Here is a 12599-nt window from a genome sequence, read left to right on the forward strand (position 1 = left end):
TCAAAACTGAGTGTATGTACACCAGTAACTTCTGCAAAAAGACGCAAGAAAAGAACCGTGAAGAAAAGAACCTTTATGAATGCAAAGGAGTGAAAAACAGCATGCTGAAATAAAATTTTAATTTGTGCATTCTTGCTGCATCAGAACAGTTCTGCTACTTTAAGGTAGTCTGGTATCTGATTGAGCACACATGCAGAAAGCTCTGCTTGGCACAGATCACTTTGCTAAAATACTACCTCTAACTCTTTGCTACTGTGAGTATGTAAATGCTTTATTTCTTTTTCCTCTAACATACTATTGCGTACTTCTATATGCCTTAGACATGATTATATGAGCTCTGACAAGTACATTTATTTTGATTTCAAAAAGCTCAAATGTAAATGGTTACACCTCCTAAATAAAAACTTACATATTCATTTGCTATACTGATCTACCTACATGCAAATTCCAACGAGATAGAGATATGTGCTTTTTAAATATCTATGATTATTGACTGGCAGAAGTGYCTCTGCTTTGTAGTATGTTGCAGACTAGCGTGGAATAGCACAGAGTTTATACGGATGTGGCTGCAATATTGCACCCAAAATATACTCCATGTTGATTTCTTTTGCTCCCTCAGGGATCTGGAATGTGAATGCCCGAAGCAGGTTGGTAAAGATGATGAACAGTTCAACGCGTGCCATCTGTTCACCCAAACACACGCGGTGCCCTGTAGAAAATAGGGAAAGAKAGTTAGTTTTGTAAAGCTATGTTTTGAAAAAGAACTGCAGAAAAAGTTCTACAGAGTTCCACAAATCCTGTTGATTTAAGTTAATTGTTTCCTCATATAAAGAGAGAAGGTGCTTTTGAGGGGGAATATTTACTTTTACTTACTTGAGAAACTCTTTGGTGATGCCAACATCTGTGGGTTTCCCTCCCCTCCCCCTTTTCTGGAGCATGTATAAGATTCTTTGTTTTCACTTTTGCTCTTGTTCTCTCTGTGTTGTTCTGTGACAACCATAAAGAGCTTCTCAGTTAAGGAGTCAGTTTTTAAAAGGCTTCATATATAGTAGAGGCTTGTCCCTTTCAAGTGGGAGTTGAGGGGCAAGAACTGGAAAATTGTGGGATACAGTTCTGAAGATAAGTAGGAGGATGTAATTAGGCTTATTCCAGTGTTGTTAGAAAGCAAGAACTACTGGATTTGGTCCATACAGCACAGTATCCTGTCTCTCTGTCCAGAGCAGATATTTGGGGTAAGGGAATGAAACCTAGCCATACACAGAGCAATGTATAGACTCAATGACTCATTCCGGCATATTGTTTTCACAGTGTATTTCAGCATTCACAGATTATATAAACAGACAGAACCACCACCAAAGCAAGTAAAAACGAAAATTTCCTATGCCTTGATTAAAATGGTAACTTAAATTAGTTGTCTTCGTTCATGTAAACTGGTGGACATTTGGTGAGCAAAGGAGGTAAGATGCCAAGTTATTTTGCAAACATGGTTTTAGGATTTAGAGGCAATTTGGGCAGATGGCTTTGAAAWTTGGATTTACTATGCTTAATCTGCTTTGTACATTATTTAGTGTAGTAATTGCCTTTCGATCTGCAATAAATGAACAATAGCATAATCTTTCACTGTAACATGAAAAGTTCTCAGCTAATATTGGTTTGGGGAGTAAATATACTTCTCGGGTTTTTGTTTAATTTTTATATTTAATTTTTCAGGAAATAATGCCAGCTTTCTTTGTTGTGCTCCTTTCTCTTATATTCAGGTTATTGGAGAGGCTGATGAGAATACTCTCCAGGCTACATTTTGTTCTGTTTTTCACTGTTTTTTTCTTTTTCCTTTGCATTGTTGCAATGTAAGTTAGATATTTCTTATTGAACATCACAGCATTGCTTTTGAAAAATCTTGATTTAATTTTTTCTGATTACAAAATAATATTCTACTGAAAAGACTGGATTTCAAGTTTTATGGTGATACTAGAGAACCTGTGGCTGGACTATTAGTATAGGTTTGGGGAAACAAAGTTTGTTTCCTGCCTTGTCACGTATTTCCTGTGTATATTTTGAGAAGACACGTTACTTCTGTTTTTGGGTTCCCCATTTGTAATGTGAGAATCAATCCATTTCCTGATCTGAGGGTGTTAAGAGGATTTAATAGATTAAACACTGTGAGAAGCTCAGATATCTTGATAGTGGGGGCCATACATGTACCAAGAAGATAGCGTTATGTCTCCTAGCCATAAATATCCTCTGTTCAAAAGTATATAAACATAAAATGCAAGCTAATATTTGTGGCCCTTGCAGCAGAACACCTGAATTTAAATCTTTGTGTCAAACATACTTTTATAAAAGTGTGTTTCTGAAGTTGCAGAATTGAGAAATTTAGAAACAATATTTTTAGCTCTTCCCCCAAGATATAGTGAACAAGATTAAGATGTCAGGACATTACCTGCTGAGAAAGGTAAGAATGATTCTTTATTTACAAAATTGCCATCCAAATCAAGGAAATGATCTGGATTGAACTTCCAAGGGGTTTCCCAGTGCTCGGAGTCATACACAACGGAGTGCAAATTTGGTAATACAAGTGTGCCCTGCAAAAAGAAGCAGAGATTATCTTTTCCATGTGTGATTGAATCCTTGTTGGCCTTTCTTTCTCTGTAGTAGATAATGTCATCCTGTGTCTAGAGCCCTGTATTTGGATTCTGCTTTGCTTTTTTTCTATAGGTTTTACATCCATGTGTAACGAACCATTGTATCTTCTGTTTGTTGTAAGGTACATGTCTGACTTTGTCTATTTGTTACCTCATGTCAGGGCTACTTAAGTATTTTCCTGTCTGAGTCAAATTGCAGCTTGGATCATTTTAGATACTCATCAGACTAATCATATCAGGTTCCATTTATTGTACTTCTCACTGTGTCTTTCAATTCCACCATGTCAAATTTATGCTAACTGTCTTTAGGATGCTTGCATCATCTCATTGTGCATCTTAGATCTGTGTCAGTGTACTGAGCTGTCATTATCTTAAGTGTGTGGGTTTATTTATTTATTTATTTATTTATTTATTTTCTTGGTCAGGGATGATCGTTGGTAGCTCCAGGTAATGTATGACAGTTAACTAGCTTGAAATTCATTAAACCTCTTGTCTTCATCACTCCTTAAAACATATGCTCTGCTTTTATATCCAGATATCAACCCTATTTGATTAGTAGGAAAGGAGACTTAAGTTTTTGTGTTCACTCTTTGCTACTTGTGGCATTAGCCTTCTCTTAAAACTTTCTTTTGCCTGCCTTTATGTAGACTTACCCTTCATTCAGGGCAGTCAGCTTTGTTTCCTGTCTCTTACGTGCCATCACATATTTCCAAAGCCAAATTAGGAACTGCAGATGATAATGTGATATAAATACTAAATATTAATAAGTGAAAGCCGTAAGAAACACGAATATGCACTCTATACCTTTTTAACGTGAAAGCCCATCAAAGTTGTATCTCTCACACATTGTCGAGGGACCCCAACAGAAGTAATGTTGCTGTACCGCAAAGTTTCATGAATCACAGCATTTGTATATGGCAGTCTTTTACGGTCTTCATAGCTGATTAGTTGGGAGGGTTCCAGAACAGCTTCTATCTCTCTCTGAACCCTTTCTGCAGAAGAATGAAAATATTTTACTTTCCTTTTGTTCCCTGCAGTTTTCTGGTTGTGATCAATGTTTGGGGAAACAAGAAATTGTGTTGCTGTAAAATACCTTGGCATGTGGTTTGACTGCTGTGTGGGTTTCAGTTCAAAAAGGGCATATACCCAGAGCACAAGATGATCTCTGATTTAAGACATATCCCACTTGGTGATGAATGTGTTTCAAAAATCAGTTTAAACTTTGAAATGACAGGCATGATTCATTTTTATGAATACATCAGACTAGGTGCCTTTTTAAAGCTTGTCCACTTTGAAGGTTAGAGAGAGTCTTGGTTACATACGAAATTGTGTCTTTAGCTTGCTATTCTGCCTTTGTTTTATTTCACTAGAAGGGGATGGTAGTGGCTTCTGTAAACCTCTGCTTATGTTGCTTCTTAGAGAGCTGATGGCATGTTTGTTTCATTGATTAAACTTTAATTTCTTAGCTCTCAATTACTGACATATCACCGTCTGTGTTATTCATTATTAATAGTTAATTCTGATTCATTTTTAAATGGCTGAACTAATACACTGTAATGATGTTCATTATGATATACTATTGAATACAGTTCTCTCTGACACTGAATTTTGCTCACCTTGTATTTCTGGGTATTTTAGCATATAGAGCAGTGCCCAGAGAAGGGTGGTGCTTGTTGTTTCTGTCCCTCCCAGCAAAAGATCAACCACAGTCTGAACCATGTTGTCTGTATTAAAAGTAGAGGTAGGGTCATCTTTGGTCTGTAGGGAATATTCACAAGAAGTGGATGATTTTAGGCATACTACTGGTCATGTAGAAATTGGCATTGCTTGATGAAAACAGTGAGCAGTYCATCAAAACACCTTTTGTGCCAAACAAATGAAGTATGCCTGTAAAAATTCAGCAAGTATTTGTAGGAGGCACTAAAGCCAAGGAGGGGTTAGTGTGATAACCAGATACTTACTTTTGCTATTTGAGCCAAGTAGAAGTCAATGAGATCCTGTGGATCGCCTCCATTCTGTCTCTCATGAATCTGGACCTCATTCATAACTAAATTATGCATGAAATGATTGTACACAAACACCTGCTGATGAGGTCCTGGGAAATGACGCATAAGCCATGGAAAAGCATCATACATCTGTGATTTGAACAGAAAGGAAAAATATGTGAGCGCTTTTAAACTGAGAACACAGTTCTGATTTCCTGATAACTGTGTGGAATTGCTGCAATGCATGGGCCTCAAATTAGGATGAGAGGCAACAGATACAAGTTGGAGTATGGGAAATTCTAAGTAGATGTAAGGGCTTTTTTTAATTTTAATTTTTATTTATTTAACCATGAGAGTGGTCATATACTGGGAACAGGTTGCTCAGAGAGGCTATGTGGAATCTCCATCCGTGGAGGTGTTCAAGACTTGACTAAAAATAAAGTCCCTGAGCAATCTGCTTTGAGCAAGTTGTTGGCCTTGGTGTCCTTCAAAGGTGCCTTCCAACCTAAATTATTCTACATTTCTAATGGGGATTATGAAACCCTTACGTTGCCCTGTAAGTGAACTGTCAGTGAAGAAAACTTGTTTGGGATTTGTTAATGACCTATTGATAATATTCAGCAGTCTAATTTGTAATGATTGTGTTTAGGGTCAACATCCACTTGCCAAACATTTTATCCTTAATAGAAAAGTTGGAGACTGAATAATTGTATGGAAGCTGACAATTCTCTCAATCTTGGAAGAGATTTCTCTAAGAGAGACTGGCAAGTGTATGAGGGAAAAGCCTTTTTTTTTTCTTTTTATTTTTTAAATTTGTTTGTATGTTCTGTTTTGGATAGGCTTCAGTCTCTAGGACTATGGATAAAACCTTTGTTTTAGTTATGCCTATAATGAGAAATCTATTGGCCAGCACAAACCGTGTAACCTGTCCTTTTCCATCATCACTGACATGTCAACACCATGTGATGAGTGGATATCAGCTCACAGGAGAGCAGGGAAATGATTATATTTTACCTTTTTTACCTATCTAATAACACAGCAGGGAGTTCTGGAAAAGGGTGGGATCAGAGCAATTGTGGGCTGAATCTGGCTCACAAGTAGGAGGCTTTCCCAACCTTGATTTTTTTTTTTTTAATTCTATTTTTAAGGCATCTCTGTGTGGAAGTGTTGAAGGACCTATTACAGTGAATAAATAAATAAAGTAAAGCTAACATGCCATGTCAGCACAACCTAAGTGATAGTTAGGCTCTAAAGAACTAAAGGTAGTTCTTAATTTGAAATACATTGTATATTTTGGAACTGCTAAAAACAATAATGATTTGAATTTTTAAGACCCACGGGTYACTGACATAAGTAAGGAATATGAGCAAGTCGTGAGATATACAAGGTAGATGCTAACTTATTGTTAAACAGTATTTTGTAGAGCAATGGTATAGAAAGGTTTGGGAATAATGGTAATAGGAATAAACTAGTGTTTAGTTAACTTGTTTTAACCTGTGAAGCACTGACTTACGTTAAAGGAATGAGAACAAGAAAATTAAGTTCTTACCCTTCCCCAGATAGTAGCTTGAAAGTAGATCACAAAATGAACAGCTTTGATAAGCTTGCCGAAAGATTCGTCCTCACTGGAGAAGCGATGGCCAAAAACCACAGCACAGATTACATTTGCAATGGCATGGACAATGAAAGTATGGGGGTCAAAAGGTTTGCCTGTGAATATAACAAGTACTAGTGAATATCTCTGAATAGACTACAGTGAGAAAAATGGAAGAAGAGGAAGAATTTTTTTGCACTAACAGTGACTAGTTCAGAGGACAGAAGATCACACTACTTCTAGGTAAATTTCATACAAGTGAACTCAAGTTTAATACAAATTAAGTGGAAGATTATAAGTGTAATTAAAGTGTAATTAAATTTTAAATTTGCTTTTTAACTCTTGTAGGATTTGGTGAATGTTAGTTTTGAGAAGACAGATGTTAGGTCTCTTTTTTACTCTCTGACTTGTGATATTTAGGTTTGTACAGCTTACATTCAGCTGTAATCTTTTTTCCCAGACTGAAAAGGCAGAACTCGCATAATTCTTATTTTAGAGGGTGGAAAACAGCTCCTGTGAAAAAGGGTTAAGGCAGCAGTTTACATGAGGAGTTATATAACAATATATGTCTGTATTTGTATTTTTAAAATGTTCTTCAGATTTAAGATATAGTTTTTCCATTTTATAAATTTCTATATTCAATTTAAATTGGTGGAACACGTAAGAATCTGTATTGAACATAATAATATTTAGATTTCAAAGTCAAGTGCTTGAAAGCTGGAGAAATGCAGAATCYGAGTTGTTTCTGAACTGATTTTACTCCCTTCTGTGTTCAACCTGAGTGTACTAATGAATGCTATGTAAAGTATCTTGTGAAAAAAATAATGTCTGAGTAGATGGTTAAAGAATAGTGTGCTGCATCTGGACTGTGAGTAGGCATTGGTAACTTCCTAACTTTTGAGTACTTAATTCTGCAGCCTGAATAATGTCTATCATATTTAGTTCGTTTCTTTGAAGCTATTTCTTGCAGCAATCCTCTCAACCACCCTCATCGTATCTTCTAGGAGGAGTTGAATTATGAAAGGATCTGATACCTCTGAAAAATGAAAACTTCTGGATAGTGAATTTGGAAGTAGTTTGCAGATGACACAAGAGGAAGAACTGGCAGCAAAGGGATATGAAGAGGTGAGAAATCAGTGATCTGGATTTTTGTAACCAAATGGGAAATAAAGCCAGGAAATACTTGGTCTAGCTGAAAACATGACATTTTTTTTCAGTGAGCTAACTGTAGAAGAGGAGGAGAGGAAAAGAAAACTGCTGGGGAAGTATCTGATGATTTTTCTTGCTTTATGAAGCAAGCTGTGATATCAAGAGGGTTTCATTTCTTCAAGTGACTTAAAAGTGCATACAATTCTCATTGCAACTCTATAATAATAAAAAATAGACACAGAGCCAAGGGGCAAGAGAGTAGTCCTCTGCCTGGAATGAAAATGAGTTTTAACTGGAAGACTATAATGATATATGATGTTGTTTGACAGGTGGCTGCCTATAATGGTGTGCACTGGAGCCAAAGTTTGATCTCAAATAGGAATTATACAAGCTGAAAATGATTTTAGAGAATTTTAGAAGGCAATTGGAAAAGAAGGAAGCTTGAGTGGTCAGAATTCTCAGTCAAGCAAGAAAAAAATGCAGAAAAYAAAGTTGAACAATTGACTTCACAAGCAGTGAGAAACTGAAGGTAATCTTTGCCCAAATTAAAAATGGGAATATGAAAATCCAGTAGTTAGTAGAAATAAACTTGGAAGCTAGCTGGAATGTTTAGGCAAGAGAGGAGAATAGCTGAACTGAAATTAAGGGTAGAGAGTGAGCGAAATGTTAACTTGATGTGTTCCAAATAAATTGAATGCACGATAAAGAGAATGAARGAAATTTTTGCAGTTTTATAAAGGAATCTGGGTAAAAGAGCTATTGGGAAAATCTAATTAGCAATGAGTCTTAAGCTATCTGTGATGTTATGACTTGAAGCTAGTTAATTTTTTTTCCAGTCAATAATAATATGTGATTAAAACCTTTAAAAAATATAGCTAGAGTATATATTTATGACTATTATAAGGCAAAAGTATTCCATCCAGTAAGCCTGACATTTTCAAGGATTTATTTTACTAATCTAGAAATAACGGAAAAAGAAAATTGCGAGGTAGCTTTGATCACTTGAACACCTATTTTTATGTAGCTACTATATGTCTTTATGTAAAGAAAATGCTGAATCTTAAAGTATTATTTAATCTAACAGAGAAAAGCATAGCAAGAACAAATGAACACAGGCTAAATCCAGAAAAATTTGAATTAAGTATGCATGTTAATGGCAAGGACAACTAGTGAACTGCAGTACCAAGGAAAGAGATGGATTATATATCTCCTTGACTTCAGTCCAACCCTTGCAATCCTTCTTGGAGAGAGCAAGTACAATTATTTGGTTTAAAATTGARGAAGGATTGCCTGGAAGGTAAAGAGTTGGGCTGTATAGGAACTCTGACTAGATGGCTTATTGGTTTTTCACATCTTAAAGTTTTATGAATGTGTTCATACGTTATGAATCTCAGAAGAGAGGTCATTTTGCTGCAACTAGGGCAGAGAGAATTGGAGAGAGACATTAGGCAACTTCTGTGCATTTTCTCAGCAGTGTGGAACACGATGTGGATGAGGGATTTAGCTGTTCAGGATATTTATATTTAGTTGCTTTACTTTGGCATCTTGCTAAAATGTTATTCATTTCCATTTCATTTAGATCTCGGAAGAAGTTTTAGACAACTGAACGACAAATTCCTTGTGTTGGAGTTCTTCCTTTGCCAAATCCCAATGGCCTGCTGCCCTAGAACTACTAGGTCATGATTTTGCAGGTCACAAATTGTGTTTTTATGGAGAAGAACATAGGTTGTTTCAAAACTCCTTCAGTGGTGGGAATTGCTACCAGCTGTCCCCTGGGCTGTGTTGATGATAAACATTTTTTCAATATCCTTATTTTAAAAACAATTTTATATTGCCAACTCTGCAGACAAAATATTTTCTGTTTTTTTTCCTAAGAATGCAATTAAGAAGCCAGTAAAAGCCCCACTAATATGTGAAATCGTATCTGTATTGCTCATAAAACGTGTGCTGAGGCTTTCACTCCCAGAATCTGTTATATTTCAGAAAAAGCTCTAAGTTTTTTTTTTTTTTTTTTTTTTTTTTTTTTTTCCTTCCTTTTAATGGATTTACCTTTTGTGTTTGCAAAGATGTCCACAAGGTGACAGGCCTCCATTTGTATTTGATGCTCCAAGTTGTTTTTACCAAGTCCCAGGCTTCTTATAACTGTCATGCCAAAGCGTCTTTGTTGCTTCCAGGTGTGCCCACTAGTCAAAAAGATACCTGAAGAAAACAGAAATACTTGTTTTGTTGCTGGGAAGAGAAATCCTTTCACTGCAGGAGACAAAACTGAATTTAAATTCAGATTTATTTCAGTAACAAAGAGATTATCATGATTTCAGATATTGCCTTTTAGTCTGTAATCGGATTCTTATGACGGTCAATGATATAGTTGCTTATAAATGTGACCCCGAAAACTCAGTGATAACAGATTTTGGTAAAGATACAGCAGCTTGTGTATAGATATCTTTACCATGAACAATCTTCTGTTTTAGAACTGATACAATGGAAGGGCAACTCCTCTAGGCAGATGCTTCTTTGAATACACTGGGAAGAAGAGAAGCCAATGATATGCTGTGTAAAAGACAAATCTTTTGGTTTTCACTTATATGCTAGCTCTAGATGATGGAACTTGTTTGCCCAATTACAAAGTTGTGTGTCAGTAAATCCTGCATGTATGGGAAAGCATCTTTCTCCTTAACAATGTCATCTTTATTTTTCAGTACTGCAGTGTACCTTTTTCGCCCATCATGTCCGTGTAAAAAGGTGTGAGAGGTCGTCCAGAAAGCTCTTCCGAATGGGTGACTATGCCGTCTTTTACGGCTTTGTATCCATTTAGTACAACCACGGGTGACTGTCCTAGCCACACTGTGTAGATATTTCCATASAGCTTGGTTAACTGGAGAGTTAATAACAGTAAATTAATAAATGTAAAGCAGACATATGCACATAAAGAACCAGGCACACATACATATACAAAAATTCCTTTTAAGAGTTTTTCATAATTACAGCTAAACCTATTTGCCACCATCAAATTAGATTAAGGATTTCAACAAAGTTTTGCCTTCTGTTGTTGCATGCTTTGGGTACAGAAGATGGTTATATTTTGTCTTCTGGAAAAGCCACTAAGGACAACTCTCAAAAGAACATGTTTTTGAAAACACAAAGAGAAACAAATCTTCTCTGTCAGCTCTGAACCAAAGAACAAATGAACAAAGGCAAAATTCCAGGGCTATTTTTTGTTTGTTTTAACTAAAATTATTGTATTTTCTTGCCTCTAACTTCTGAAGAAAGCAAAGAAATGTTTTTGCACTCTTATAGCTTCTCAGTAATTTTTTAAATATTTTTCTCAGTTATCTTTCCTCAAATCATACTTGTATTTTCCCTTGAAAAAGAGTTTGAAGCAAATTCCTTACTTTTACAAAAGTTTTAAATTGGTTTATACAGTAGTAATGCTGTGATCTGAACAGAGATCAGTTTCTTCCTGCTCCATTTCAATAACTATTTGCGTATTGCAAAATTTTGTATGAATAAGCAGAAAGAGGTCAGTGTAGGGTATCTAACAGAGATCAGACCACTCACAGTCTGGGAACATTCTAGTGACATCAGAGTTAGGCAAAGGAAGTTCTACCAGAGATGGTTTGCAAGATGAGATATTAACACAAAATATAACAGAGAATAAAACTGTCAATGGAATATCATGCTGTTGACATTTAGAGTTTGTGATAATGTTATGTAAAGATGGCACGGTATCCAAAACARAAAATAACAATGAATAGAGCAATTAAGATTTTTGTTTTTCTTGGAAATATTTTTACCAGTGCATGGTCTTTGTATTCTTTGAAATTGGCAGGTTATTAAACTTGAGGATAATGAAATTATTTTCCAAGTTTAGACAATTCCTATGCAATGCATAATTCAAATTAAAATATATTCAAGTGAATTTTCAGCTCTAGAAATAAATAAATACCTTAGCGAGAGTTTCTCGACGAAGTTTGAAGTCCAGCAGCCACAAGTTTCCAATGATAGGGAGGGGAATTGGTCCTGGAGGAAGYTGGCTACGCATCCATTGCAACTTTAAGAACTGCAAAATCAGCAGAGATGCTACCAGAGCTACAAAAAGCTCAACAATCCCTAACATCTTGTCAAAGTCTTTGCCTCTTGCTGTTTTTCTTTCTATGTATGATTTTCTTTGAAAATCTGGAGTTGTATAGATGAGTTCACATCTACTGATGTCTAACGGCTATTTGCCTGCTTTAGCACTTGCTTTCACTCTGTCTCTCTGGTATAGTTTCTAATTTTCCCAAGCTGAAGTCTTTAGAAAACTTTGAAATATGTGATCCCTTGTGGTTAGCCAAGCCACACCTACTCTCTTTTGTGATCTCTCTTTGCTCAACATTTTRTTCCTTTTAGCATTGATACTGGGCCTAAATGGTAACTAGGGTCTAAACAGCTGTCCAGGATATCAGGTGTCTTGCATAGCGGTAACACCTCTTGTAGTTCCGAGTAGATAAACAACATTAAAATACTACAAATGCATTATTTATGATCTGTCTAAAACACTGCAATTATTATGTGATTTCTTTTATAGAAGAAGAAACATCTACATGATACTATTAGTGTGCAGTCTCTGAAATGAAAAACAACTGGATACTAGCAGCGTAAGGCCAGTTTAATGTCCAATTTAAGAAATAGGAGAATATCTGCTTTCCCCTTTTATTATATTCTAGAAGATTACGTTATGATATTAAGCTGAATGCAATGGAAAGATTATTGTTCTGTCCAATGAATTGTATGGTGTTTTCTAAATGGTATTTTTATGCTGAAGTTTCAAAATTCATTGTGCAAATTTTGGAGGGGAAAAAATGCACRAGGCCTATTGTGTGTGTATATCTATACATATATACATACACAAAAATATATATACATGTGATGTATATGTGTGTATATACACACATTCATATGTATATGTGTGTGTACATATGTGTATATATACATATATATGTGTATATATTTGTGTGTGTGTGTAACAAATAAACTGAAGAAAAAGGTGGAACTTCAAACCTTTTTTTTTGATCTGTGGACCCCCATAAGTTTTCCAGGAGAGGCTTGTACTGTGGTATAGCAAAGTTTAACTTAAAAAGAGGCTTGCTTTCCTTAGTTGCTGTTCATGGACTTTTTTTGATGTAATTCATGGACTATGGTGCATTACTTTGAAAAATGTGGGAATTTCCACCACTTGAAAACAAACAG

The 12599-nt window shown here is 35.7% G+C and overlaps 1 protein-coding gene across 2 annotated transcripts; it reads right to left on the minus strand.

Annotated features, from left to right (window-relative positions):
* Positions 1-530: 530 nt before the first annotated feature.
* On the minus strand, positions 531-11487 carry LOC146584220 (cytochrome P450 2J2-like). 2 transcript variants are annotated; one of them, XM_085325200.1, is made up of 9 exons: positions 11317-11487; positions 10083-10245; positions 9420-9569; positions 6177-6337; positions 4604-4777; positions 4259-4400; positions 3447-3634; positions 2441-2582; positions 531-709 (listed from the first exon to the last, which is right to left on the minus strand). In XM_085325200.1, the coding sequence occupies exons 1-9, from the start codon at positions 11485-11487 to the stop codon at positions 531-533; spliced, it is 1470 nt and encodes a 489-aa protein (XP_085181326.1). The 2 variants fall into 2 exon arrangements, with proteins under 2 accessions (XP_085181326.1, XP_085181325.1); XM_085325199.1 differs by having other exon boundaries at positions 4259-4441; positions 4600-4777.
* Positions 11488-12599: the final 1112 nt, after the last annotated feature.

This window comes from Rhea americana, unplaced genomic scaffold (assembly GCF_003343005.1).
Source record: "Rhea americana isolate MKP2758 unplaced genomic scaffold, rheAme1 scaffold_96, whole genome shotgun sequence".
In the NCBI taxonomy this organism is placed as follows: Eukaryota; Metazoa; Chordata; class Aves; order Rheiformes; family Rheidae; genus Rhea; species Rhea americana.